Source organism: Anser anser (assembly GCF_964211835.1).
Source record: "Anser anser genome assembly, chromosome: 5".
NCBI classification, from domain to species: Eukaryota; Metazoa; Chordata; class Aves; order Anseriformes; family Anatidae; genus Anser; species Anser anser.
In genome coordinates, this window is record NC_139725.1 from 63,190,493 (window position 1) to 63,215,297 (window position 24,805).

Below are 24,805 nucleotides of genomic sequence, written 5' to 3' on the forward strand. Positions count from 1 at the left end.
CAGCTCCTGCCCCGGCCCCCAGCTGGACCACACGAGGGAGAGCACGGCCCCAAACAGGCTCGGAAACCCACAGCAGAGCCAAGAAGTTGGCGCTGCCTTCAGGTCCTTAACGCACAGCCTGAGGAATAACGTCAGCAAAAGTGCAAAGAGAAGGCGATTTTTCTTCTTAAACCTGTGCGAGCAGTCGTTCTTAAAAAGTCAGCTTTTCCCCAGTTGTGTTTTCATTTTGAAATCTGCCAGCCTGAATCACTTCTTTGGTCCAGGCGAGGGCTTTGCGATCCTCCACCCCTAAAAAAAAAGGCTTTGCTCCCAACACCTTTAGAAAGGAAGAAAAAAATCTTTATGTCCTCTTGCTCTGTCCTCAAAGAGACCGGTTTCATTCCTGATGCTCCGGCGTGTTTCTGTCTCTTGCCGTACTTCGAGGCTATTTTCTCGCTGCCAAAACATGCACTGAGAAGCACCACGAGCCCGGCGGCTCTGGGGGAAGGGCTCGCCTGCGGCTCTTGTTATCTTTGGACGGGAAGGCAGAGACAGACAGACACGGTTAACGCCTCGGATATTTCTAGATCCTACCGCTGTCCTACCAAGGAAGTTAGAATGCCGTTGGAAACATCACACGGAGCATTTAAAACAACAGCATGGAAGTCTAATCGGATTTATTATCAGCATCCGCAGCCTCTCAGACGTAGCCCACTTGAAGGCTGCACTGCTTGCACACCTCGTGGGTCGCTCTTGATGAATTGAGACAGGAAACCTGGGAGCTGAGCAGCACCAAAGCTTCTCCGGGAGGGTCACGGCTTCAAAACAAGCCTCTGGCATCAAAGGTGTCACAGAGCCAAATGTTTCCTTGCCTCTGCACTGCGATGCAGCAGCACATCAAGGCAGAGGGCGAGCAAGCCCTGGGGTCCGCATCTCTCCCCTGCTGTTCACAGTTTGGTCCGTACACCTGGTGCTAACCAGCTCACAGCTATGGGGTGCTTTGTGGATGCTCCATCCGACCGTCCCCGTCCCCTGCCCACCGCAGCCCCCGTTAGCAGAAGATGCTGAGTGCTGCCAGCATCACCCCAACCACTGCGAGGCATCGAGCCCGACACCACAGGTGCTCTTCACTACCGATACCTCTAAAATGGGGTGTCTGTCTTAACTGCTGGGCTGAAAAGTCAGAGAGAGCGCGCCAAGCTCCAGGGACTCATCGACTTCCCCCAGAACGAGATACCGAAGTCCTTAGGTCTGTTTTCCATGAGAAGAGAGGCCGCCCAAACAGCTTCCTATTGTTCTGCTTACGGGGCTGGTGTCCCAAGCTATTGGTCTGGCTGGAACCTAAGAATTCCCCCAGAAATGCCGATTTTTGGAAAACGAGGGTTTACACCAGGAAGACATCACTTTACAGGCCATGCTACTGTGACTACTTCCCACGTGTCCGCTAGCGGCTGCTGAGGGCACAACACTGCCGTTAGCAGCGGTGCTGGGCACGTGCCCCATCCTGAAGGGACAACCCCAGCCCAGATGTGGCATCAAGGCTGGGTGACACAGCACCGAGAAGGCTGCAGGATGCTCCTACACAGGTGCAGCTCCCGTTATCCTCCCGGATTTCCATCCCAAGGGTGCCAGCAGCACCCGTTGGGGCGCAGGGCAAATAACCCCCATCGTTTGGTGCTCGCCAGCTCCAGAGGGACACAAACCCAGACCCCAAGCTCAGCCAAAGCAATTCTTTCAAAAAGATGGAAGAAATTTTCACCCTGGGAAGGTGGGCAGGCTGGTGACACTGTCTCCCATTTCACAGATGGCAACACTGAGCCTGGCTGGGGTCAGCCAGGGGCAGGACTCGTGGTGCTGGTGGAACTGGAACAGGAGGGAAGGAAGGAAGCCTCTCCGACTGCTCACAGATGTCCCTCCAAGCACTTCGCTAATTGAATTGACACCTCCACGCTCAGTTACACATATGGCTTTTGTACCAGCGCTGCTTTCACGTTAATAGTCCTTACAAGGTGCTTTAAACCACTAAACTACCATTAGAGACCCTTTCATGGGGAAAAAAAAAAAAAAAGTGTTAGGTTAGCCTATTTCTCAGCATCTCGGCAGGGTCTGGGTGCGAGCCTTGGCCCAGGTGCCCGTCCCAAGGACATGCCACCCCGTGCTTCCAGGGCCACGGTGCCCATGTCCAGCTGGAAGAGGGCTAGGGAGCTCTAATTAACCAAACCGCTCATTTACATGTATGAAGCCGCTCTTCCAGTGGGCTCCAGAGCTCGTGGAGGTGCTGCTTTAAAGCAGCCTCAGCCCTTTGGTGGTTTGAGGACAGCCAGGAGGACAAATGGGAGAGGTGACAGGGGATGGGACCGTGAATGGTGACCAAATGGCACACGCGACAGTCCACGGATGCATCCTCCTTCCTCCTGGAGGCCCAGGTTTAATTGCACACAAACTCAGCTCCTAGCAAAATACACTCGGATGTATGAAAAAACACCGTCAGGATCCAGCCAAGGCTGACCCAGCAATGCTGGGAGCAGGGGGCCACCAGGGCGCTGCTCCCCAGGGATGCAGATTCGCCTCTTGCCGACGGCAGCACTGTTGGCTCGCAGGGCTTAGGTGAGTTTTGGGAGAGGGTGGTAACAGGCTGGGCACGGACAGAGAGAAGGGGAGGTATACTTAATGAAAATAAATAAATAAGAGCAAAAGGCAGGACAGCGGCACCAAAAAAGAAGCCCCCATTACGAGCGACGCAGAGCTGATTTTCAGGGCTCCGGGCCTTGCATTTTCTGGCCTTATTTATGAAACGCAAATAATCCAGCCTTCTCCGTAAGCAGCCAGATCCGGTGGAATTACATGTCTGAATACTCTGTAAACAGACTGAAAGCTGTGGAAACATAGCTCAAGGCAACCCGCGTTAACAAGGGGGCCTTTATCGTTCGACCTGGCGAGAGAAAACCCGCCGGGCCCAGCCGAAGCAGGCGGGCCTGCCGTGAGCCTGCTCCGGTTGGGGACACCCCTTGAGGGGATCTGCTGCTGCCGGGCACCCGAGGGACAGGGAGAGCTGGTGCTGTGATCTGTCCCCGTCCTCTCCTGGGATGGGATGGGGTGGGATGAGCCCCAACGTGGTGCTCCCAGAGCAGGAGCTGCCATCCCCTGAGGCGCGGAGCTGATAAAAGCCCCGCGTGCTGCTGAGGGGCACCGTCGGCGAGGCGAGGATGAGGTCCCGGCCAGAGTAGCGCGGTGCCCACCACAGAGAGCTGATTCCCGTTTTGCAGAGCTGATGGGAAATGCTGAAATAAAGCACAGCTCCCACAAAACGCGGGAGTTGGGCTGCGGGAAGGATGGGGCGCAATCGTGTGGAGGAAATGGAGGAAAGCCCAGCTCAGGGGCACGGAGGGGCTGCAGAGCCCCTTCCCCTGCACCCAGCGGCTACGTGCCGACGAGGCGAAGAAATAGTTCTTGCAGGCTGGAGAAGCCAGGGGTCCTGTGAGATTTTTGGCGATGATGTGCATGGCCATAGCACCACGCAGAACCACTCGTCCCCATTTCTTCTGCCCTTTGCTTAGGGGGCCTATGGGAAAGCTGAGGAGGGACTCTTCAGCAGGGAGCATACTGACAGCACAAACGGGGTTGGTTTTACACTAAAAAAGGTAGTGTTACATTAGATATAAGGAAGAAATTCTTCACAGTGAGGGCGGTGAGGCCCAGGCCCAGGCTGCCCCGAGGAGCTGTGGCTGCCTCATCCCTGGCAGTGCCCAAGGCCAGGCTGGATGGGGCTGGGGGCAGCCTGGGCTGGGAGTAGGGGGCCCTGCCCATGGCAAGGACTGGGATTAGATGGGCTGTGAGGTCCCTGCCAACCCAAACCAGCCCGTGAGTCTGTGACTGACCTGCAGAGCAAATTCATGAAGTGCCACGGCCCAGCAAAGCTACTGCAGCCTCCTGCTTCCACACGGTGCTTGAAGTTCCTATACGCTGCTCAGACACCTCAGTACTTATTTTTTGGACCATTTCTTCCAAGCTATTCTTACAAAAAAAAAAAAAAAATAAGAAAAAGGAAATTCAGGTGGGCACCTTATTATTTTCCCCTGCCCACACAGGGCTGATAAGAGGTGCTCCAGGTGCCCTTCCCCAGTGGGGCTGCAGCACCCGGCGGGGACACAAGCACGAAACAAAGGGAAAGAAACGGCCCTGCTTCGGAAGTAGAGGTCAAAAAGAGCAATGCTGGGCTCATTATTCTTCCTCTATTTACCCTTGCGATGGCACAGGAGATTTTTAAAGCTCCGCTGAAAGGTCTCAGCACATTTGTGCGCGTACATTAGCGCGCTGCATCCAAGCGCTGTACAGCACCGTGCCTACACCCCCACTTTGTGCTTACTGCAGCACTTTCTGTCTAAAGACCTCAGCGTGAATTCATTTAGCTTCCCAGCACCCTTGCCAGGTAGATTATCTGCCTCTTATGAACAGGGAGGAGAGGACCAGGAAACAAAGATGAAGCCATCCCGCTACCCAAGTCTCCTCCTGCAAACTGCAGACCCAATTTTATTCCTCGTCTGGACAAAACCATCCAGGGGTGACAAAAACACTGAGTGCCCCGTCCTGAGGTGGGTTCAGCTGTCCCACACGAGGGAAGGAGGGGATCTGGTGGCATCTTCGAGCAAGGAGCTGTGGTCCCTGCCCGGGCTCCCAAATGGATGCCCCAGGAGGTGGCAGAGCTGCCAGCGGGTCCCTGAGCATGATTTATAGGCTGAGCACAACTAGGGGACATCTGCACCATGGGACACAGGGATGTCAGTGCCCAGACCTCAAAACGCTGCAGGAGCAGCTCTCAGCACCTTTTCTCTTCCCCGGTGTGATACAGATTTGGGTGGCGGATGGCAGCGGGCTCAGCAGCACCTGCTGTTGCAGATGCCTGGTCCTGCTCCTGCTCCACAGCACAGCCACTGGCCCCGGACGCCCACATGCTCCAGCTCCTAAATTTAAAACAGCCAACAGAGAGAGGAGCTTTGAAACAAGAGCCAAACCCGGAGCTGTGTGCCGGGAGGGAGGGAGTCCATCCCCACGCTCCCCTTCGTCTAGCTCGACATCTCCGCAGCCCTCTCCTTGCTCTGGCAGCGCGAGATAGAGTAAGACTTTCCCTTCTTTTTTTCTCCTCTTTGCCACACGCCTCCAGCCAAAGGGGCACCCAAAAAGCAACGGGGAATGTTTCCTTTATACGCGGGGACAGCGCCAGAGAGCCGGGTGGCACCAGGGGGAGGCGGGAGGGAAAAGCACTGCGTGTGGCCCCCAGCTCCACAGACTTTTTCTAACTGTTAAAACACAGAAATCCTCAGCGCCGAAAATCCCTTAGCAAAATTTAGCAAAACACGTCAACAATTTTTGTGCTGTAACCCTGGCACATGTGTTCTCCTCGCTAGGAGATGCATTTTTAGAAACCTTATTTTGCAGAAACTGTTGGTGTTGGTGGGCCTTTTGTTTTCCTTCCTAGCACTAAGTCTTCACAAGCATCCTGGAAACTAAAAAAAGACCACTTTTAGACTAGCACGCGCCCAGAAGATGGAGAGGGTGTCACCACGTGGCTGAGCTACATGTGAAATTCTCAGAAAACCATATGCTGGAGGTTGCTATCACCAAAGAGACTTGCAATGGGAAAGGGAAGCCTCATGTTCAAGCACTGGGTAGTTGTGCCCAATTAGAAATTAGCTCACTATCCATTTCTAATAGAAAGGGTTTAAAAAGACAGGGTACCTCCTTCGCAGGAAAGCAGTGAACAGCTATTTATTATTTAATTACTCGTTCAGATTTTAAAAAAGAGCACATCTTGTTGTCTTCAAGAACGACAAGAGGGGATTGTGTAGGCAAGGGCCAAACTTTGCACAAAGGACTGCAAACACACCCCGGGGGTTTCCCACCTGAAGCCTGCTCCTGCTGGGCCCGTGCTGCCCTGAATTTTGGGTCGTGGATTTACTGGTGGACTGAGGCAGCATATCCCCAAGGCATTCAACGATGAGATATGGAAAAGATCAGAAGAACCCAGAAAAAAGGAAAGACAACATGGGGGATGAGACTCAGATATCGATAAACCAGTGCTGGCCGTGAGCCTGAGCCGCCGGTTCTTTGCCTCGGAGCCGATCCCTGCGCCCCGGGGCTATTCGCGGCGCCTCGCAGCATCCTAAATATATCAATGCCGAAATTACATTTTGCTGCGGAGGCAGGAAGCTCCCGTCCGCCGCCGAGCCGCTCGGTGAAGGAAGTCGGGCCGAGGAATCCCACCAATGCTTCCTCGCGCATAAATCTCCCCCCGATGATCTCCCAGCAACTGTGCCCGGGAGCCCCGCTCGACCCGGCTGCCCTTCATCCCCAGCCTCCTCTTCCCGAAGCGGCTTCGATGTCAGGCAGAGGTTGTTCCCCAGTTGCCTCTCGTTAAGCACACCCCATCTTTCCTCCCTGCAAAACCCAAAGCTGGGGGCACATGGGACAGCATGCGGAATGAAGCGCGAGCACATCTCCCCAAGAGCCAGTGTTCCTCTAGTGGTTGCGTGCCAGTGAAACGCAGCTACCTGGGGGATTCATGGAAAATAAGTCCAGAATGACTGATTTCTAGGGTATTCCGCAGAGAGAGGGAACAGGGGAATTTGTGTGAGCACGCAGAATAAGGAACATGACAGCTGTGCACACCCTAACACCTCCCCCTCCTATCAGCCGGATCAACGCGTGTGTGAATTTGCAAGGGGCTGACACCAACCCCGACGGTCACCACGCCACGCACAAAACCGCCGCTCACCCCCCAGAAAATCCAAGATGCTTTTTCAGGGCAGAAAGCGCTCAAAGCAAAACGAAGGCGGGTATTTCGGCACCCGAGCTGAGCGCCACCGCACGCATCCGAGCTATTTCCACGCGGTTTCTGGAGAGCCGGCCCCCACGTTCTGGTCGCCGACAGGCAGCCTGCGAGCAAGTGTCGCAGATTAAGCACCAAGCAACGCTGCAAAAACAGCTGTCAACACTCCTGTCACCTCGACCCGAGCATCAGGAGGAAGGCTGCGACCCCTGCACCCAGGCTCCCCTCGGAGAGCCCGGTCCTCTCCCACGGCTGCTTCCAGCGCCGGGAGTTCTTATTAAGCGGAGCGACGAGAATCAAACAGTTTGTGCTCGAGTCGTGGTTTATCACCGAAAAAATCCATCTCCGGCAAAACCAGAGGGCTTGCTGCAGGATCAGATGCACTCGTCGCTCCAAGTCGAGCCGTTATCTGGTTTCACCATCCAGTTCCTCCGCGCTGCGGCGATAAATCGTGAGGGCATCCTCCCAGGCATCGCTTCTACGAAATAGCCATCTTGGACAAGGAAGCGAGCACGCAGCAGGAAAAGCAGTTGAAAATTTTAAAAAAGGGGGGGAAAAAAAAAACACAAAACCATTTCCCTTGCAGGATTTATTTTTAAATGCCAGTTGCCCAAGCCTGCTCGGGGAACTGGTATGTCAGGAGCTGCTCCCGTGCAAGGGGTTGAATGGTGACTCAGCAGGTAAAAGCTGTCAAAAACGTGTCCAAAATTGGAAGGATAAGAATCAGAAGGGAAAACTATAAATACCGCAAGCAGCTCTGCTTTGTGCGCTGGCCGGGTGCCTGTCACTGCTGAAGATGCTCTGCAGGGCGAGCGGGGGATCCCGTCCCCATCCCGTCCCCAAACCCACAGGGGGATTCCTGCCCCCAGCGGGTCCTGGGGCACTGCAGAGCCCCCTCCTAAACCCCGCACTCATCCCCATCCACGACCAGCAGCTGCCAGTGCAGCTTTTTAAGGAATATCCAGAAAAATGCCTCTTTTTTCACTAGTTTCTTCTTTTTTTTTTTTTTTAATACAAGTCAAAAAGCCCAGCCAACATGAAAGGCTGGGTAAACACTCCTCCTTTCCCCAGAAGAAATTACAAAAATGCCTTTGAATTTGTTTTGGCAAGAAACAATGTTTTTTATGAAAGAGCTTCATTGAAAAGTCACAATTAGGAGGGTATTCATCTATTCTGCGTTTTTAAAGTTTTAATTACCACCTTAGCAGTATTTTGACACAGTTTATGGTTTGTTAGATCGCATTATGCGCTACAAATGCCAAGCGCACCTTTTGGAAGCGTCTTATTATCGCGCTAATGCTAACTGTCGAGTTTGTGCTGCTGAGCCTTGTTTCGGTAATTTAAAAATAATAAATTAATTCCATTTGGAGAAACGCTGCCATTTATAAGCGAGCAATTAAGAACAGATTTAATTCCAGATATTGCCGCATTCTTCAGCTTATTGAGTTATTGGGGACTAAAACCGGTGCCGTCGGTAAGGACGCGCTCGATTCCTAAAAGCAAACCCCAGGGCACTTTCTCGCCACCCAAATTAGTGCCAACGGCGAGCAAAAGCTGGGGCTGCCTTCGTCTCCCTCGGGAGCAGCAGCGCATGGCCTTGCTGCCAAGCAAAGTGCGCAGGCACCGAGCTCAGGCTGGGATCCCCACCCCAAGGGGTGCTCGAAGCCGGCGGCACAGCAGGGGTGAAGCAAAAAAATTCAAGGGGCGAGGCAGAGCTGAGCCTGGGCAGCACCTGAAATGCCAGGGGACAGCACAGCCGGAATGGGCAGCGCAACAAATGCACAAATAGCCAGGCGGCTTGTTTTTGGGGAGCAAGATTATGAAGTTCCTACAGCAAGTTTTAATGATGCAGCACCAAGATTTTGCCCCAAAAAAGCGAGGCAACGCGCCCCAAAAGCCCAGCCACCGGGAGAAGCTCTTGGGACCCCGCTGCCAGTCCTCCTGGGTGAAAAACACAAGAAAGTGAGCAAAACGAAGCGTAACCTGGGCTTTTGCAGGGTTCCTCCTCCTGCTCTCCCACAAAAAAAAAAAAAAAGGAAAGAAAAAATCCCCAGGCATGTATTTTTATTTACAGAGATCCCAACAGCCTCGTTTCCTGCAACGGCCTTCCCTGAGACAGGATTGTTTCCCTAATTGCAAGCCTATTGAGAAGCAGGCTGCCCTCTGCTTTCAAGCTGGAATTAGTTACGCTCGGTCTGACCCTGCATTATTTTGAGGCACAGCAACATTAAAAGAAAACGAGAGCGACTTGTTAAATCCTTTAAAAGGTAAAGCAGCCCTATTACTCCAGGTTCACACGCAAAAAAAAAAAAAAAGGAAAAAAAATTAGGCTCTTAACAAATCACGACTGCTGCTTTAACGTGGCAGCATTTAGTCATATTTTAAATTCATTCATTTCTCATTTGCTTGAACAATCGTGCTAGCTTTAACGAGCTCTCCCTGCGAACACGGCAACAACAAAGGATCAGAGCTGCTTACATTACAGGGCTCCGCACACCTAGAAAGGAAATCCTACAACGCTGCCTGCTCCTAGCAGCCAGATCACCGGTTTGTAATCCTCCCCGCCAGACGCGTTTGTAATCTCTTCGGGTGTCATAAAGCGAATCGGAGTAACGGCGTCTGTGTAAACTGAACCAAAATCCGCACGTCGGATTAAAAACCCCCCCTCGGTGAGGTTCTGCAGAGCACGAAGCCAGGGGCTGAGGGTGCAGGCAGGGGAAGCAGCGGCGAGGCAAACCACAGGTTTTTAACTCCTGAGGTGCCCCGCGGCGATGCCAGCCGGTGTGGGTGGCAGCACAGATCCAGCTGGGGCCAAACTCCTGCACGTCCTCCTCGCGTGCGTCGAGCACGAACAGCCCACGAGCAGCGTGCCCAGGCCAGGAGGGAGCCCTTGCCATGCTGCACAGGCGTGGGGCAAGGAGCCCAGAGCCTTTTGCCAGCAGAGTTACTTATTAACTCGAGCACATTGGATTTAGGGAAAGTTTTTCACCCAGAGGGTGGCCAGGCACTGGGACAGGCTCCCAGGGCAGTGCGCACAGCACCGAGCCTGCTGGAGATCGAAAAACATTTGGACACCGCTCTCAGACGTAGGGTTTGGGTGGTTCTGTGTGGAGCCAGGAGTTGGACTCGATGGTCCTCGGGGGTCCCTTCCCACTTGGGATATTCTGTGCTTTGCCTTGGTGGAAAAGGAGACTCAGCATCACCAAGAGTTTTGTCCCAGCCCAGTCGAGCACCGACAAATTCAGCGGTCCTAACAGAATCCGCGAGGTTGTTCCCAGTCTCCCAACAGTGCCAGGGAGGCAAACTCAGCAGGACATATCCAGAATAACTGCACAACACGTGAAGAAGTTACCTCGACCTTTTTATCTGGGATGAGCCGGACCCCACCGGGACTGCGCCCAGCGAGAGCATCGCCGACTCCAGCGGGGCTGTGCTCGGGCACCAGACCGCATCCCTCCCGCTTCCAAAACCAGCTCTCTCCAGGACCTGCTCCCTCTCCCTGTCCATCCCACAACGTGGCACAGTGACCGGGTGCCAGCCCAGTGCCACGGCAGAGAAACGGGGACGTGTAGCGGGAAACCCGGCTGGCTTTGCACCCACCTTCGTACCAGGGTGGGCGCAGAACAGCCCCGTGCTCCTATAAATGCAGAGTGGCTGAGAGGAGAGAATCCGCTGAGGTGGGAGCGAATCCACCAAAATGACGGCGCGATAGCAGCAGGGAGCTGGATCGCCCAGGTCCTTGGACATCAGGAGGCACCGAGGCCCCGGCAGCGCCGTGCCGCAGGCATCCGCACCGCAGAGCACTGACTGCTCGAGGTAGGGGGGCAGAAACGGGCTGTTTCTATTTTAACACCCCAGAAAACAACTGAGCGTCGGTGCGAACATCCAGCTGGGCTTTAGGAGGGATTTAAAGAACTCGGCTCCTTCGTTCTCTAATTCCACACGATGCTTGCCCGCTAGCCGCCAGTATCGACTTCTAACAATGCAAAAGCATCTGCCCACATTTTTGCAATTATTTCAGACCCGGCAAAGAGCACCCTCGCCTTTCTGTAGGGTTAATCTAAAGAACAGTTGCCAAAATGCTGAGAACACAGCCGAACAATAGCTGCTCTGATGAAATTCCTCCGCTCCATAGAGAAACCAGTATCCTCCAGCTGCTGCGGCTCGTCCAGGGAGATCTCCGAGCGTTCACCCGCTCCCGTTTTTTTTTTTTTTTTTTAAAAAAAAAGGAATAAAACAAAGATTCAAGCGCAGCTTGCAAAAAACAAAACGATGCAGCCTCTTGCATTTAAACTGCAGCACGGAAGTTTTATTAATGCAGCATTTGCTTTGCCTGAACCACAAACCCTGGGTGCAGCGGCAGGACGGCAGTGCCGGCCACCTGTCCCGGCTGGGGAGGCTCGCTCGCTCCTTAGCATGGAGACCACTTTTAGCAGCTCCACCTCTTTAAACACCCCTTCTCGGTGGAATCTCTGATCAGTCATTTATAAAAGCCGGCTGGCTGAGGCGGACAGCTGAATTACAGCAGCTATTATCCACGTACGCCTGAATACAGCAGACACCTTTATTTATAAAGGCTCTCCGGCTGACCGAGATTTGACATCGGCTACAAAAAGCGTTCAGCCTCCAACTGGCTGCTTCGGAATAATGCGATGAAAGGTTGGCGAGTGCAGCCCAAGACGACACCTTTACGCCACGCTAAGAGCTATCGTTAAACGAACCCATGCTGCTGTGACGACTCTTTTAACCAACCGGACTTAAGTAATTGATTTCCCGAGCACGCTGAGCTGCATACCTTTGCCTCTTTGGCTGATACGTATTCAAAGTGGGTTTATATATATTTTTTAAGACCTCGTTCTAAAACATTCTGGGTATTTTCTGCCATACCGGGCCTATGCCCTCTCCTTCCAGATCTCCGGGGTCTCTGCCCTTCGCTGCTGGTTGCCTGTTCACCTTCTGGCTCGACCTCAGCTGGGCGCCACGAGGATGGACAGACACCTTCACGACACACAGACACCACCTACACATGGGCAATGTAAGAGCAAGGGGATGGGGGAAGGCAGAAAAGCAGGTGGCAGGAAAAAACAATGGCTCCCAGATGGTTTTCTGCTGCTCCAACCACCACAGCAGCCACCGGCGACAACAGAACGTAACCACGTTTGCTGGCAAACACGTGAATCCCCCTTAAAATTGCCAGCACCCCCAGGATGGGCACGTGCAAACGCACAAAGCAGGGTGCAAGGGAAGGCTTCAGGTCTGTGCACGCTCCCATCCGGCTCCCAGCACCCTCGGAGCAGCCCCAAGCATGGGGGCTCCATCCTCACACCTGCAGGGAGGGCCCCAAACAGCATCCTCCAAAGCACCCCCCCCAGCTCCCCGCAGCATCCTCCCCTCGTGCCCACCGCACTCACCAGCACGGGGCCGAGCCCAGCACCAATCTGGCCCCAATTTGCTGCAGACGGGGAAAAATTTGGGGGCCGGCACCGCTGGAAGCAGCCCCCCAAGCTGAGGGTATCGCTGGCGGCACCGACCCGGAGCTCCGGGGAGGTTTTCCAGCTCCCTGGGATCCTGACGGAGACACCCTCGAGACGCCAGCGCCCGCCTCTGTCTCCGAGTCTGTTGTTATGGTTACTGAAGGGTGTTTTCTTTCTTTTTTCTTTTTTTCCCCTTCTTTTAAAAAGAATTCTTATCAGTTTAACATAATACCAGCGGTCAATAACAATTCTTATCTTAAAAGGTCACTCAGGTAGTTATAACCCAGCACTGCATCCACGCTCACACTATCTGGAGGGAAACAGCCTGGGGACTTTTTTCTTTTTTTTTTTTCCTTTTAAAAATAACCCACCTCTTTTGAACTGCAAGATTTAAAAAAAAAAAACACGAGCTGACCCCACGGGTGATCGGAGCTCACAGGGGAACAGGCAAAAAGAGGGAGGAAAAAAAAAACCACAACACACTGACTGCAAGAGAAGCAAGAGGAATATCCCAACAGAAAAAAAACCTACATAACCCGGGGAAACGCACGAATGTAGAGTCCAGCTGCTGCAGAAACACTATGTTCTGCTTGCACGAGCGCGACTAGCCAAGTTTCCCCACAACAACCAAAGTCATGATTTTTCGTCTTCTACATCGCCCCCCCCGTTAGTGCTGCACAAGAGGGACAAAAGAGCAGGGACAACAAAAAACAGGGTGAGGACAACTGATCCACGATGGTCCCGGTTTTCTCTTTGCAACCACAGGAATAAGAAAAAAAAAATGTAGTAGCATGGAAAGGGAATTTTAGAGTGTTTCACCATGCTAAACCTGGTCAAAGACTTCTTACAATAATAAAGTCACCAAACGTAACTCTGGCCCCTGTCCCATCCGGCAGCAACACAGGCGAGGAGCAGGAGAACTAACAGGTTAAAAGCCAGGCAGGTTTGTGGTTTGTCTGAAATAAGTTTCATCCAAAAAAAAAAAAAAAAAGGAAAGCAAAAGCAATCTGGAAGCAATTACTGGTGGGGATCAGGCACAGAAGAGCTTTGCAGCGCCCCGTGCTTCCCCTCCAGGGCTGCCTCTCGCTCGAGAGCAAAGAGCGGAGCGGAGCTGCCGAACGCTTGCAACATGAACATTGCTCTACGTAAAGTAACATCTCCAGGCGTGCCAGCTCGAGGCGCTGGGCCGCGTCCAGCTCCTGCAAATGTCAGGCAAGGCTCGCAGGGACGGCGGCAGAGGCTGGCTCGGCCTCGGGTGCCACGCACCCGAACCATCCCGGCAACAGCAAGTCCCTCGCTCAGACATAAAATGTCCGTGAGTTCGTTCAAGCACGTTAACGTGCAAGGTTTTTTTTTCTGCCTTGCGGATTTTTATTTGTATGTAACACAAGACAGACTCAAGCCGCACCATGCTCCAGCACCGCGTACGCCCAGAAAGGGCCGCAAAGGGCAGCAGAATAAATAATAGCAGACCCGTGGCCGTCGCCCAGGGCTCCGCTGGCAGATCGCAGAGGCCTGAGGGCCCGCAGGTGAGCGGAGCCTTCACTCGCACCACACGGGAGCCATGAGCCTGGGAAGACCCAAACGAAGTGCTGCGTGCTTGCAAGATGGTTAAAAGAAACAAAAACCACAATGCTACAAAATCTTCGATACACCCCTGGCACGCAATGGGGTCGCCACATGCGGACAGGGCTGGGAGGCAGGCAGCTGACACAAACCCGCGCTGATAAACCCTTCGCTTACAGCTGCTCGTTCGCCTCTTGCATGGGAAGGGTAAGAAATACCCGCACACCTGTGGCAGGCAGCTAGCTCCTGCCAGGTACAGGGGCACAAAAAAGACAGGGATCTCCTGGAAAGAGTCCAGCGGAGGGCCACAGAGATGGTACGGGGCCTGGAGCATCTCCCCTGCGAGGAAAGGCTGAGAGACACGGGGCTGTTCAGCCTTGAGAAGAGAAGACTGAGAGGGGAACTTACTAATGTTTACAAATATCTTAAGTGTGGAAGACAGAAGGATTTGGCCAACCTCTTTTCAGTGGTTCGTGGGGACGGGACAAGGGGCAATGGCCACAAAGTGGCGCACAGGAAGTTCCGCACCAACATGCGAAAGAACTTCTTCCCGGTGAGGGTGACGGAGCACTGGGACAGGCTGCCCAGGGAAGTTGTGGGGTCTCCTCTGGAGATATTCAAGGCCCATCTGGACGCCTACCTGGGCAGCCTGCTCTAGGGAGCCTGCTTTGGCAGCGGGGTTGGACCCGATGGTCTCTTGAGGTCCCTTCCAACCCCTACAACCCTGTGGTTCTGTGATTCTGTGACAACCAGCTTTCTGTCTCCAGAGAGGGCTCTTTTCCTGTTTATCACCCCAAAATGGAGCAGGCAGGACCGCAGGGCTGTCTCCCGCTGAGCAGCACCATCCCAAGCCTTCTGCCTGGGGACAAGACCCCGAGCTCGTGAGCCCCTTGGACCAGCAAAGCAATCCACCCTGTCCATATAGCCCCTTCCAAAAAAAACCAACCAAACAAACAAACAAAAAAACCCACCAAGCTGTCATTCATTGCCTTCTCCAAAAGGGAAACGACCTGACCCTGGTTCGATGAAATCCTGCCCCTCCGCTTCACCCATCTGCTGCGGAAGAGGAAGCAGCGCACGGGTGGAAAGCCGGGAGCAGGCCTGCTCACTCCAACCCGAGCTTTATCTGTAACTGCTGGGGCCAAGATGGAAAGCCACCGGCTTGGCCGCTCGCCATTACCAAACTCAGGCTCAGCAGTGACCTCTGCAAGCCTCTGGGTCTCCTCCTCGGGGCCAGAGCGCTGCAAAGAGAAGCGCATCGCCCTTAGGAGACGAGGGGTGTGCAAGCCGTGTGTCCCCTGCATCGGGGCCCGCGTTCTAGCATCTCTCAGGGCCCTTCAGCAGCTCTCGGGAAAGCGAGAGTTAACAGCAAAGCAATGCTCTTGTTTATTCACTGAAAATAGAACGAGAAAATACAAGGGGCGATGCACACTCAGCGGCACACGCATGCACACATGATTCATGCAAGGCTTCGTCCCAGCTGCAGCCCGCGGTGCCGAGCCCCGCTCCCGTGCTTCTTCGGGCACCGAGGGCTTCACACATCGCCGTGCTCAGCCGTGGGCTCCTGCACTTGTGCAAGAAGTGGGGTGGCCGGGTGGGGAACCCCAAAATATTGCCCGGTGGCCGCTGCAATCCCACAGCTTCTGCACCCCGGTGGTGCCGAGCCCCGTGGAGCTCCCGGCTCCGAGCCCTGCAGCTCGGGGCGCCGGCGGCGCGAGGGGTGCCCTTTCCTGCACGGTTATCTGCCGTAACATTAGACCCGAGCACGAAGCCGGAGAGCTGAGGCACTGACGAATGTATCTTAAAATAAAGCAAGTGTTCACACTAATTACTATTTCAGTGAGTCACACTGATTGCAAACATAACTCCCAGCCTGGAAAAAATTGCGTCCATGGGCTACAAATTAAATTAATAATGGTGGTATTTTTTTTTTTTTCAAAGGGAGATTACAAGAAGAAAGGCCAGGGCCTGAGGAACTGCAGGAAGCTGGGGACTCACGCCGCGATCCGCTTGGTCCCCAGAAACCATCACCAGCTGCTTCAGGGAGCGCTGCACAGAACTTTGCAAGGAAAAAAAAATTAGAAATAACCTAGCTGGTGGAAAGCCAATTCCTCCTCCTGCAGCAGCGACAGGTCAGTTGCACCCTGGAACAGAAAGAGGCCAATGATCCCGTCACCGCCTGCTAGCTCAGCACCTTCGCTTTCCACCCACGGAGATTGGGGTCTCGGAGCTGAGCGCTCCACCAAACGGGTACGTCGTGACAGTGGTTTGGTCCCGAAGGGTCTTACGTGGCTGACTGGGGCACCGACCATTTTACAAACAAGTGGCCCGAGCACAAACATGGACAATGTGAGCGGCCAGAGCAGCGCACAGCATCATTCACACGGCAAAGACCACGAAAACCGTCACCCACTGGCACTGGGCTGCGCCGGCCGAGAGGCTTCCCCGCTCCCCCACGTAATCCCATTTGAGGATAAATGCATTTGCAAATTCGATTATTTGAACTTACGGCTGTACAGTTTGTCCTTATTCAGCTCCCCATGTAAAGCCATCTCCCATCCACCCGCATCTTGACGGACCCAAGGCTGCCAGAAGGCCTCAGGAGATGCCCGGCACGGCTTCTCCTCGCCCTCCTGCGCCCACCTCTCGGGGGAGAACCAAGTCCCGACGGCTTCTCCAAGCACGAGCACAAGGTACGTGCGCAGGAGGCTGCTTTTGGGTAGAGATCAGACAGGATTCTCCGACTCTGCTCTGCCACGATGCCCAAAACACTTCCCTGCACCTCATTCTGACTATGAGGGGTGGCACCAAGCAGCCCAGGGCAGGCATTTTAAGCCAAGAGATTAAAACGCAGAAGGGTTAAGCACGAGTCCAGGAGTGCCTCCTCTAGGTCCCATCAACTCGAGAGCAGAAAAGCAGAAGGGAAGAGCAAAGAGGGCTCCAGCCTGCACCATGATGCTCACCCACCATCAGCCAGGTGACCACTGGTTTTGGTTCTTCTGGTAAAGAATCAAAACCCAAATAATTGCAAAGAATACTGCAAGTGCAGGCCACGATCCGTAAGGACAACCTCCCTGCACAGACACAAGCGTGCGGGGGGAGCAGGAGATGTCACCTCCCACCCCATCCAACGATCCCCAACGCAGTGCTCCCGCCCAGCCTGTCCCAAGAGCACTCAAACCGGACCTCAGCATCGCAGGAAAGCCAAAAAAAAACCCCAAAAGCTGGGCACTGGGGTGGCTTTCCACGGGCGGGGGCCGCTGCGGAGGAACCGCGGTGTTTGCCTCCGATGGGCGCCCGCAGCCGGGGCAGCAGCAGCGGCCGCAGGGCTGGAGCCGCAGCCACCTAAAGGTACACGAGGTCTGCAGGAACATGTAATGCCTTTTATTAGACCAGCTGGTACAGCTGGAAAAAAAATAAACCACACAAGCCCTCCTTTGAGCTTCTGCACCTTCCCGCTTGGCCATTTTTTCCAGCTGCATCACTTGGTCTAATTAAAGACATTACCCCTGCCTCTTCCTCCGGCCAGCCCTTGCCGGGACGAGGAATCTGGGTCATTTTGGTGCTCTCACCGTGGCACTCGACAGCCTGCTGAAAGGAAATAAAGATTGCGGCCTTAGTGTGCAGAGGAGCCAGCGGCCGGTGAAAAGAAAGCTCAGCGCCCTTCCGACCGAGGGCGTGAAGCTGTCACCCCGCTGCAGAGGATGCAGACGGGAATTTGGATGTTTTGGGGAGCTTTGGGGCATCTCCAGCAGGAATTGCAGGAGCCGAGAGGCCACAGCAGCTCCAGCACTGCCACCAGTGGGGCTGGCTGCACGTGGGACCAGCCCTGAGCAGCCCCTGGTCCTACCCTTCGTTATCACAGCAGGAGCACGTCCCGTGCTCGATGCCCAAACCCCACAGGTGGTTTTTTGGGGGCAAGAGCAGCCCCCGTGCCCTAACCAGGCTGTGCCCTGCGCCGCCGAGGAGGTGGCGGCGTCCGACAGCAGCCGGGCTGGAAGGGAGGAAGGAAGGAAGTTATAGCAGACTTTTAACCAGCGCTATAGAATACCTGCGGCTCCTATTTCTGCGCATCGATAATATGGTTTCCATACCCCTGCACAGCAGGAAGGCGTTCGCACTCAAACCGAATTAACAGCAACCCGCGTCGTGCGCCAGGTGAACCATGAAACCTCAGCGAGGCTCCTCCTGGCCACAAGCTGCACGTTTCCCTTCCTGCATTCGTTCCTCACTTCCCTTTTACTAAATTTTAATGCACCAGGGTTTCAGGTGGCCGCGCACCGTGCTGCCACATCTCGGGGACGCTTGGGGATCCTGCAAGATGCCTCTCCTTGAAGGCAGACGTGCAGCAGTACCTCTCCAGTGGCACAAACCAACTCCCTTCTCGCGCCGAACCCACTTTTGAAGCCAATTCGGGCGCTTGCTCTGCTACATCAGATCCGCACGGCGCGCTCCGAGCGGCATCTCTGGGCTCACGGTGATGCCCCTTACCAAAGCACCCGTGGGAGATGAGCTCCTGCACCCATCTCATGGCACGCTACCGTGTCCCCAACACCCAGGACAACTCGGCGGGAGCCATCGCAGCCCCCAGCCCGGCGGGGACGGAGCCCATGCAGGCACGGGGGGCTCAGGAGCAGCGAGTGACACAAGGCGAGGTGAGGACAGCGCTTGGTGCGGTCCCACTGCCAGCCAAGTGGCAAACGCCAGACCGCAAATGGGCGGTGAATAAGGGCTATTCAAAAAGAAATAATCCAACAGCACACGGGTGGATTTATGAAGAAGGCAGTGCTAAGAGTGGGGCCCAAAAGCTGGGGTCCCCGGCCCTCCGCCACCACGGGGTTACCCTGCTCGGAAAGCAGCGGGATGCTCACGGGTACCCAGCTCCCGCTCCCAAAGGCAAAGCCCCGACAAGAGGATCAACAGCAAGACTTGGGATCTCTGCAAACCATCCCCCCGGGAACCTAGGGGACGTGGCTCCATCCGAAACAGAACCAAAAACCACGACGCAGACGAAGAAGGAAGGCGCAGGGAGGGCTCCGGCCCCGGCACGCAGCAGCAGGGCGGCGGTGGCGCCGCACGGCTCTGCCGGAGGAGCTCGGCTGCTCCGTCCCCAGCCGAGTGGCCGAGGTCCGGCCCTTGGGCTGTTTATGAAAACCAGCACTGCCCGCAACGCGCCCCGCGGCATTCCTGCCTCATTCCCCAGAGCTATATAAGGCAACGCGGCCAATTCCAGCTCCTCTCCCTCCGCGCCCCGGGGTGGTTTCCTGCTCCCAGCTCCCCTCCGGGGACCTCGTCATCAAACGCAGCGGGGCCAGCGCCAACCCCGAGCTCCCACCGCCCCAAAAAAAGCCCTAAAAAAGCCCCAAAACGCCCCGCCGGCTGCTCATGCTTCTCCCTGCACGCAGCGGCATGGGGGCTGCCGGCCCCACAAGGGGTTTTGACCACCGGGGATGCTTTGCAGCAATGCTTTTTTTTTTTTTTTCTTCCTTTTTTCCCCCCTTTTCTTTTTTTGAGGTGTTGGGGGAAAAAGCCACGCAACTTCCAGGCAGGTTTCGCCACCCCTCCTCGCGCTCCACGTTTAACAAACTCTGCTCAACTCGCATCTCGGCGCAGATGCTGCCAAGGCGCACGGATGGCCCGGGATACCCGCGCCCCAAAACACAACAGCAACCCGCAGAATTTAGGGGATTTTTCACCCTGCTCCAGCCCCGTTTACGTGCGCGACTTGTAGCGGCCAAAAGGCGCTTCTGTAACCACGCACATTTCTGTGCAACGGCCAGCAGTCTCCTCGGATTTTCTCAAACACAAGGGGGTATTCAGAGCCGCAGGAAAAAATGCGTCCAAACAGGATCTGAGTGATGAAATCGAAATTGCCGCATTTCAACAAATAAAAGAAAAGAAATTAAAATTTAGGAGAACCCGGCCCGGCCAGAGCTTGCGAAAATAACAGTTCGTCTGAGGTAGTGACGGGCTGCTGCTCCGTGTTGCAGGGAGCCGAGCAAGCCACGTTGGCCAAAAGAAGCCTAGAAAATCCAGACTCTACGTGACCTGACTTAGTTATTGCACAGGAAACTGCATGGAAGGAGGAAGGGGGGGAGGAAAAGGAAAAAAAAAAAAAAAAAGAAAACGGAGAAAAAGCAAAGCCACCAATCATTCATGCTACCGTAGTTACACCACGCAACAGACCCGAGTAGTTCGCTGCGCGGAACCCAACCGAAAGGAGCCGTCATGGGTTTGAATATTAAAACGTAAGAGGAAAAAGCTCTCGGTGCAGTCATGGTGGGGAGACCTGGCTCCAAAACCTTTTTTTTTTTTTTTTAAGCCAGCATTACAGCACCGACCGGAGACCGAGGCAGCGTCGGCAAGGGGAAAAATAAGAATAAAAGGAATAAAAAGTGGGGGGGGGATTTTTTTGCAGCGAGGACTCACCGGGGTTGTTGGCCTCCCCTTCGAGGATGTGCAGCTCGGTGCAGTCTGCCAGGGAGTGCTCGAGGCAGAGCTGCAGGAAGCGGGCTTGGGTCCGGCTCACGCGCTTGAGCAGCGAGAGCAGCGCAACAGTCTGCTCGCACTCGTTCCAGCCCTTGAACCAGCCGGCCAGCACGCCGACCTGGTCGCGAAACATCATGGTGAGAGGGGCCGGGGGGAGAGAATAAATAAAGGGGAGAGCCTCTGCCCCCCCCGCCCTCCAGCTCTCGCCTCCGTCTCGTGGCGCCTGCGGGGGGGGACCGGAGGGGAGGAAAAAAAAAAAATAATCTCGGCTGCGGCGCGAGGGTGGGTTGGTGGCGGGGGGCTGCGGGGCTCGGCGCGGGGTCTGGGTCCCCTTCTTCTGGCTCGGGAGCAGCGGTGGGGTCCCCCGAGGCGACGTGGAGGCGGTGGAGGTTGGGGGGGGGGGGGGGGGGTGTGAAAATGGTCAAAAACGGGGGAGAAACGGAAAAAGGAGAAGGCCGGCGGAGGCTGCGTGAGCGGAGGTGGCCCTTGGCTGGGCGGCGAGGGTGGGCAAGGCACGGGAGCGGGGCTGGCGCTTCGGCGGGGGGGCTTCGCACCTGGAAGAGAGAGGGGGGGTCAGCAGGGGGGGGGGAAGAGGAGGAAGAGGAGGAGGAGCAGGAGGAGGAGGAGGAGGAAGGCCCGCAGCAGCCCAGGCACCGCAGCCTCCCGCTCCTCCAGCTCCGGCCCTGCTTTGTGCCCCCCCCCCCCCCAGGACAATCCCATTTTGTGCCTCCCCAACAGGACCCCCCCATTTTGTGCCCCCCCCGGACCCCCCCCAGGACCCCTCCATTTTGTGCCCCCCCCCCCATTTTGTGCCCCCCCCCCCCCCCCCCCCCCCCCCAGGACACCCAAGCACCCCCTCCCCACGCACCCCCACGGCGGGGGGGGGGGACACACCATAATCACCCCCCTTTGCTGTTAGGGGGTGGGCGATTGCACCAAAGCACATCGCCCCCCCCCCCCCCAAAACCCCCAAATTACTAAAAATCATATATTTTTAATAAAAAAGTTGCCCCCCTTCCCCCCCTCCCCCGATCCCCCCGAAGCACTCACCTCACTCAGCGCGGGGCCGGGGCCGGGGGGGGGGGCGGCGGCGCGGGGGGGGCCGAGCCATGGCGGGGGGAGGGGGGGGGGAGGAGGAGGAGGAGGAGGAGGAGGAGGAGGAGGAGGAGGAGGAGGAGGAAGGCCGGGGGGGGGAGGGGGGCGCGGGGCGCGAGCGGCGGCGGCTCCGCGGCGCGAGACTGAGGCCGGCGGCGCGCCGGGCCCCCGCTCCCCACATGCCGCTCATTTGCATACCGGTGACGTCATAGAGCGAGGGGGCGTGGCCGGGGCGGGGGGCGCGCCTTTTCCCTGCCCCCTTCCCGCGCAATTCCCCCCCCCCCCCCCCCCCCATCCCCCGCAGCGCCCCCGGGGGAGCCGAGCGCGGCCCGGTCCCCCCCCCCCCAAAATGAAAACATGCTAAAAAAAATCGAAAATGAACCCAAAGTCGCCCCCCCCCTTCCCCCCCCCAGCCGGATTGTGTGTCCCGTCCCCCCCCCCCCCCGCCTCCACGCGCCGAGGGCCGCGGGTTGCCCGCGGAGCCTGGAGGAAGCCTCCACCTAGCGGAGCGCGGGGGGAACGGCGGCTTCGGGGGGGGGTTTGGGGGATTTTTGGGGGGTCTCGGTGGTTTGGGGCGGAGGAGATGGAGCCCTGCTTCGTGCCGCAACGAAGGGTGTGGTTTTTTTTTTTTCCATATATTTATTTTTAATATCTTTTTAAGGCCGCTTTGCACGCCCGGGGTGAACCCACAGCTGCGTGCAGGCGATGGGGGTGGATGGGGGGGGGTTGTAGGGGCAGGGGGTGGGTTTGGGGCTGTGGCTTTGCCCTGCAGCTTCCATCTCTTTGGCATTCATGGGAGGAGTGGTGCCGGTACACCTAGGAAGGAGGAAAAAGGAAAACAAGCGCCCGCAGGGAGCCGGCAGATGTGGGGCAGAATTGGGATCGCGCCCCGCAAAGCACCAGTAAAGGTGCAGAGTGCGGCTCTTTGGGGTCATGGGGAAAGGATGTCAGAGCCTTGATCTGTGCCCAGCCTGGGGACAAGGGACACCGGTACCTTGCCGCCGTCCCACATCCCTGTTGCTTTAGGGGCGCAGCACTCCGGCGTCAGAAGTCGCAGGGGGAGCGAGAAGCGAAGGGATTGAGGCAAAGCCTTGGCAAGCCCCCTCACCCCAAATCCGCTCCCCAAAAGTGGCTGCGTGCTGGTGGGTGCTGCGGGAAGGGCAGCCGGGGGGGATCCCTGCTCCGCGCGGTGCTCCTGGACGTCAGGCACAAAGGGTCCGGCTCACCCCGCGTAAGGGTTTGCCCGCTCAGTCTGTCTTGTGACTAATTAAACAAACACGAGCGGGGTTCCCTGCCAACAAACTGCAGCCATCTGTCTCATCCTACAGCTCCATCCTAATAAATGGGCCATCGCGGGGCCCTTTCCCCTCCCGCGGCCCCGGCGTGCAGGCAGGAGGTGCGGAGCCACGAGGCTGAGCCGTCTGCGAGGTCCGGGCACGCGTCCTGCACGGGGGCAAGGCGCGAGGCTCCCCAAGCCCCCGGTGTTTCAGCAGCACCGGGATCCCCGCGCCCCAGGAGCTGGCGAATGCTGGCACGTTGCTAATTTAAGGCCGCCGAGCTTGCTCCTCCTGTGCCGCCCCCCCGGGGTTTTGCGTTTTGCGGTAACAGCAGTGATCGGAAGAATATTTGGGGCTGAGACATCCAACACACTCCTCTGCGGGGCTCACGGCACCACCGAAACCCCAAAGCGTCCCGAGGAAGCAGCCGCTGCAGGAGCACGGTGCCGTTCCCCCACGCTGCGATGTTTGGAGGTTTCTATGGGAATTACAAAACCTTGCCGCGAGCCGTGGAAAAAACACCCTGCCGTGGGGCGAGAGGAAGGGTGCGGGGCGGGTGCGGGCCGGGTGCAAGGGGAACGATGCCTGAGCTGCTCCAAGCAAGAAGCAGATCTCCTCCCCAGGGCTGGCGCCGCAGCGCGCGCCGCGGCAGGGATGAGCCAGGTCTGCGGGGTTTTGGTTGGGGTAGCTCGGTGCGGCCACGTGCCCGCCGTCCCCGTTGTGTGTAGCGTGGTAGCATCAGCCGAGCAGGTGGTGGAAGGAAATTAGCGAATCCTGACTGCTGACGAGCTCCAGGGAAGCAGATGTTCGTCCCCGTGGAAGCTACCTGATGGCAAGTTTGTCTGAAGAAGGAGGAGTACATCCGCGGCACGCAAAGGCCCACGTTTCCCACCTCATTACAACTAAATCTTAGTGAAAACGTCCCAGGAGGCAGGACGCAATAACTAAACCCCGTTTGTCTCTTCCGTTTACTCCTGAACAAAGTATGGGAGCTGGCCACCGAGCTGTCAGCGGTTGCCTCACCTTGTTATGTGACGTGGAGCTGTGCGAGCCGTTCAGATAAATCCCACCAAAGCCAAAATAAAGAACAGACAAAAAGTAAAAGCAAAAAATGACCCCCAAACTGACATGGGTCTACGTTTCCAGACCAGCAGCACCCCGCCCCAGCTCCTGAGCCTCACACGGGGCCGTGCTGTGCCCTGGGACGTGCTGTAAACGCCCGCTGGCGACAGAGCTCCCCGGTGGCTGTATCCCATGTCCTCGGCCCGTGTTTAGCTACAGCGCTGGGATTTTTCACGCCATTTCCAGCCGGCAACGAAAGCAGCTTGCTGGAGGACTCGGGGCAGACTGAGGCTGTTGCGAGCAGATGGTCCCGATGAAACGAGGCGCTGGTCCCTCCGGAGGCACCGCTCAGCCGAGCTGCTCGGCTGCCGGCCCCAGCAGCTCCCAGGCAGGCTTGGAGATGCGCATCCGGACACGCCACCGGGGAAATCCCTTCCCTAGCTGCATCTTTCAAGCAGTTCTCTTTGGAAGCCTGGTTCCAGCTGAAGACGTGTCTTGTGACGGAGATTTAAGGGGAAATTCCTTAACGGAGAGAGCAAGAGCTGCCAGGCTGGGTCAGGTTTCAGACGTAGCCAGGACGCTGGGGTGGAGGAAAACCTCCACGCCCTCACCTTCGGAAATGGCCGGGAACCCAGGCGTGAAAGGCAAACACGAGGGACACTGCTCCCATTGAGGGCTGCCCCTGCCTCCAGCACGCGGCTTTCGGCACCACCTGCGGGGGGAACACCTCGGGCTGCACGGAAATTGTACACGTGCGTGCAGCTAGAGGAGACGTAAATGCAGATAACCCGCTGAGGCCAAAAAGGGGCGTTTTGCATTTTGCCCCAGTCCCCCGAACGAGTTGCAAAACAAGGTTTGGAAACTGGGGGTGTCGTACGACACCCCACCACCCGCTTAAATTACTGCTCTGGTGTGTTGATGTCTTCACTTGTGAAACAGGGAACAAATACAAATGCCCAAGTGTAAAGGCTGCTCCCTAAGAACCAAACTCAGCCATCCCAGCTCGTCCCCAGCCACCTCCCAGCAGAGCAAGGTGG

The 24,805-nt window shown here is 56.3% G+C and overlaps 1 protein-coding gene across 5 annotated transcripts in view; it reads right to left on the minus strand.

Annotated features, from left to right (window-relative positions):
• SAMD4A (sterile alpha motif domain containing 4A) overlaps positions 1 to 21,633 on the minus strand; it is an 83,565-nt gene extending 61,932 nt beyond the window's left edge. For 2 of the 5 annotated variants that reach the window (XM_083837196.1, XM_083837194.1), the window contains exons 1-2: positions 21,385 to 21,602; positions 20,275 to 20,888 (exon numbers count right to left, since the gene is read on the minus strand). In XM_083837196.1, coding sequence (XP_083693322.1) covers positions 20,275 to 20,470 — 196 coding nt within the window. In that variant the 5' untranslated portion in view covers positions 20,471 to 20,888; positions 21,385 to 21,602. Of the gene's footprint in view, positions 1 to 3,857; positions 3,989 to 20,274; positions 20,889 to 21,384 lie in introns of those variants that run through there. The other 3 variants (XM_083837193.1, XM_083837192.1, XM_083837195.1) reach the window with 3 other exon arrangements.
• Between the last annotated feature and the right edge of the window lie 3,172 nt (positions 21,634 to 24,805).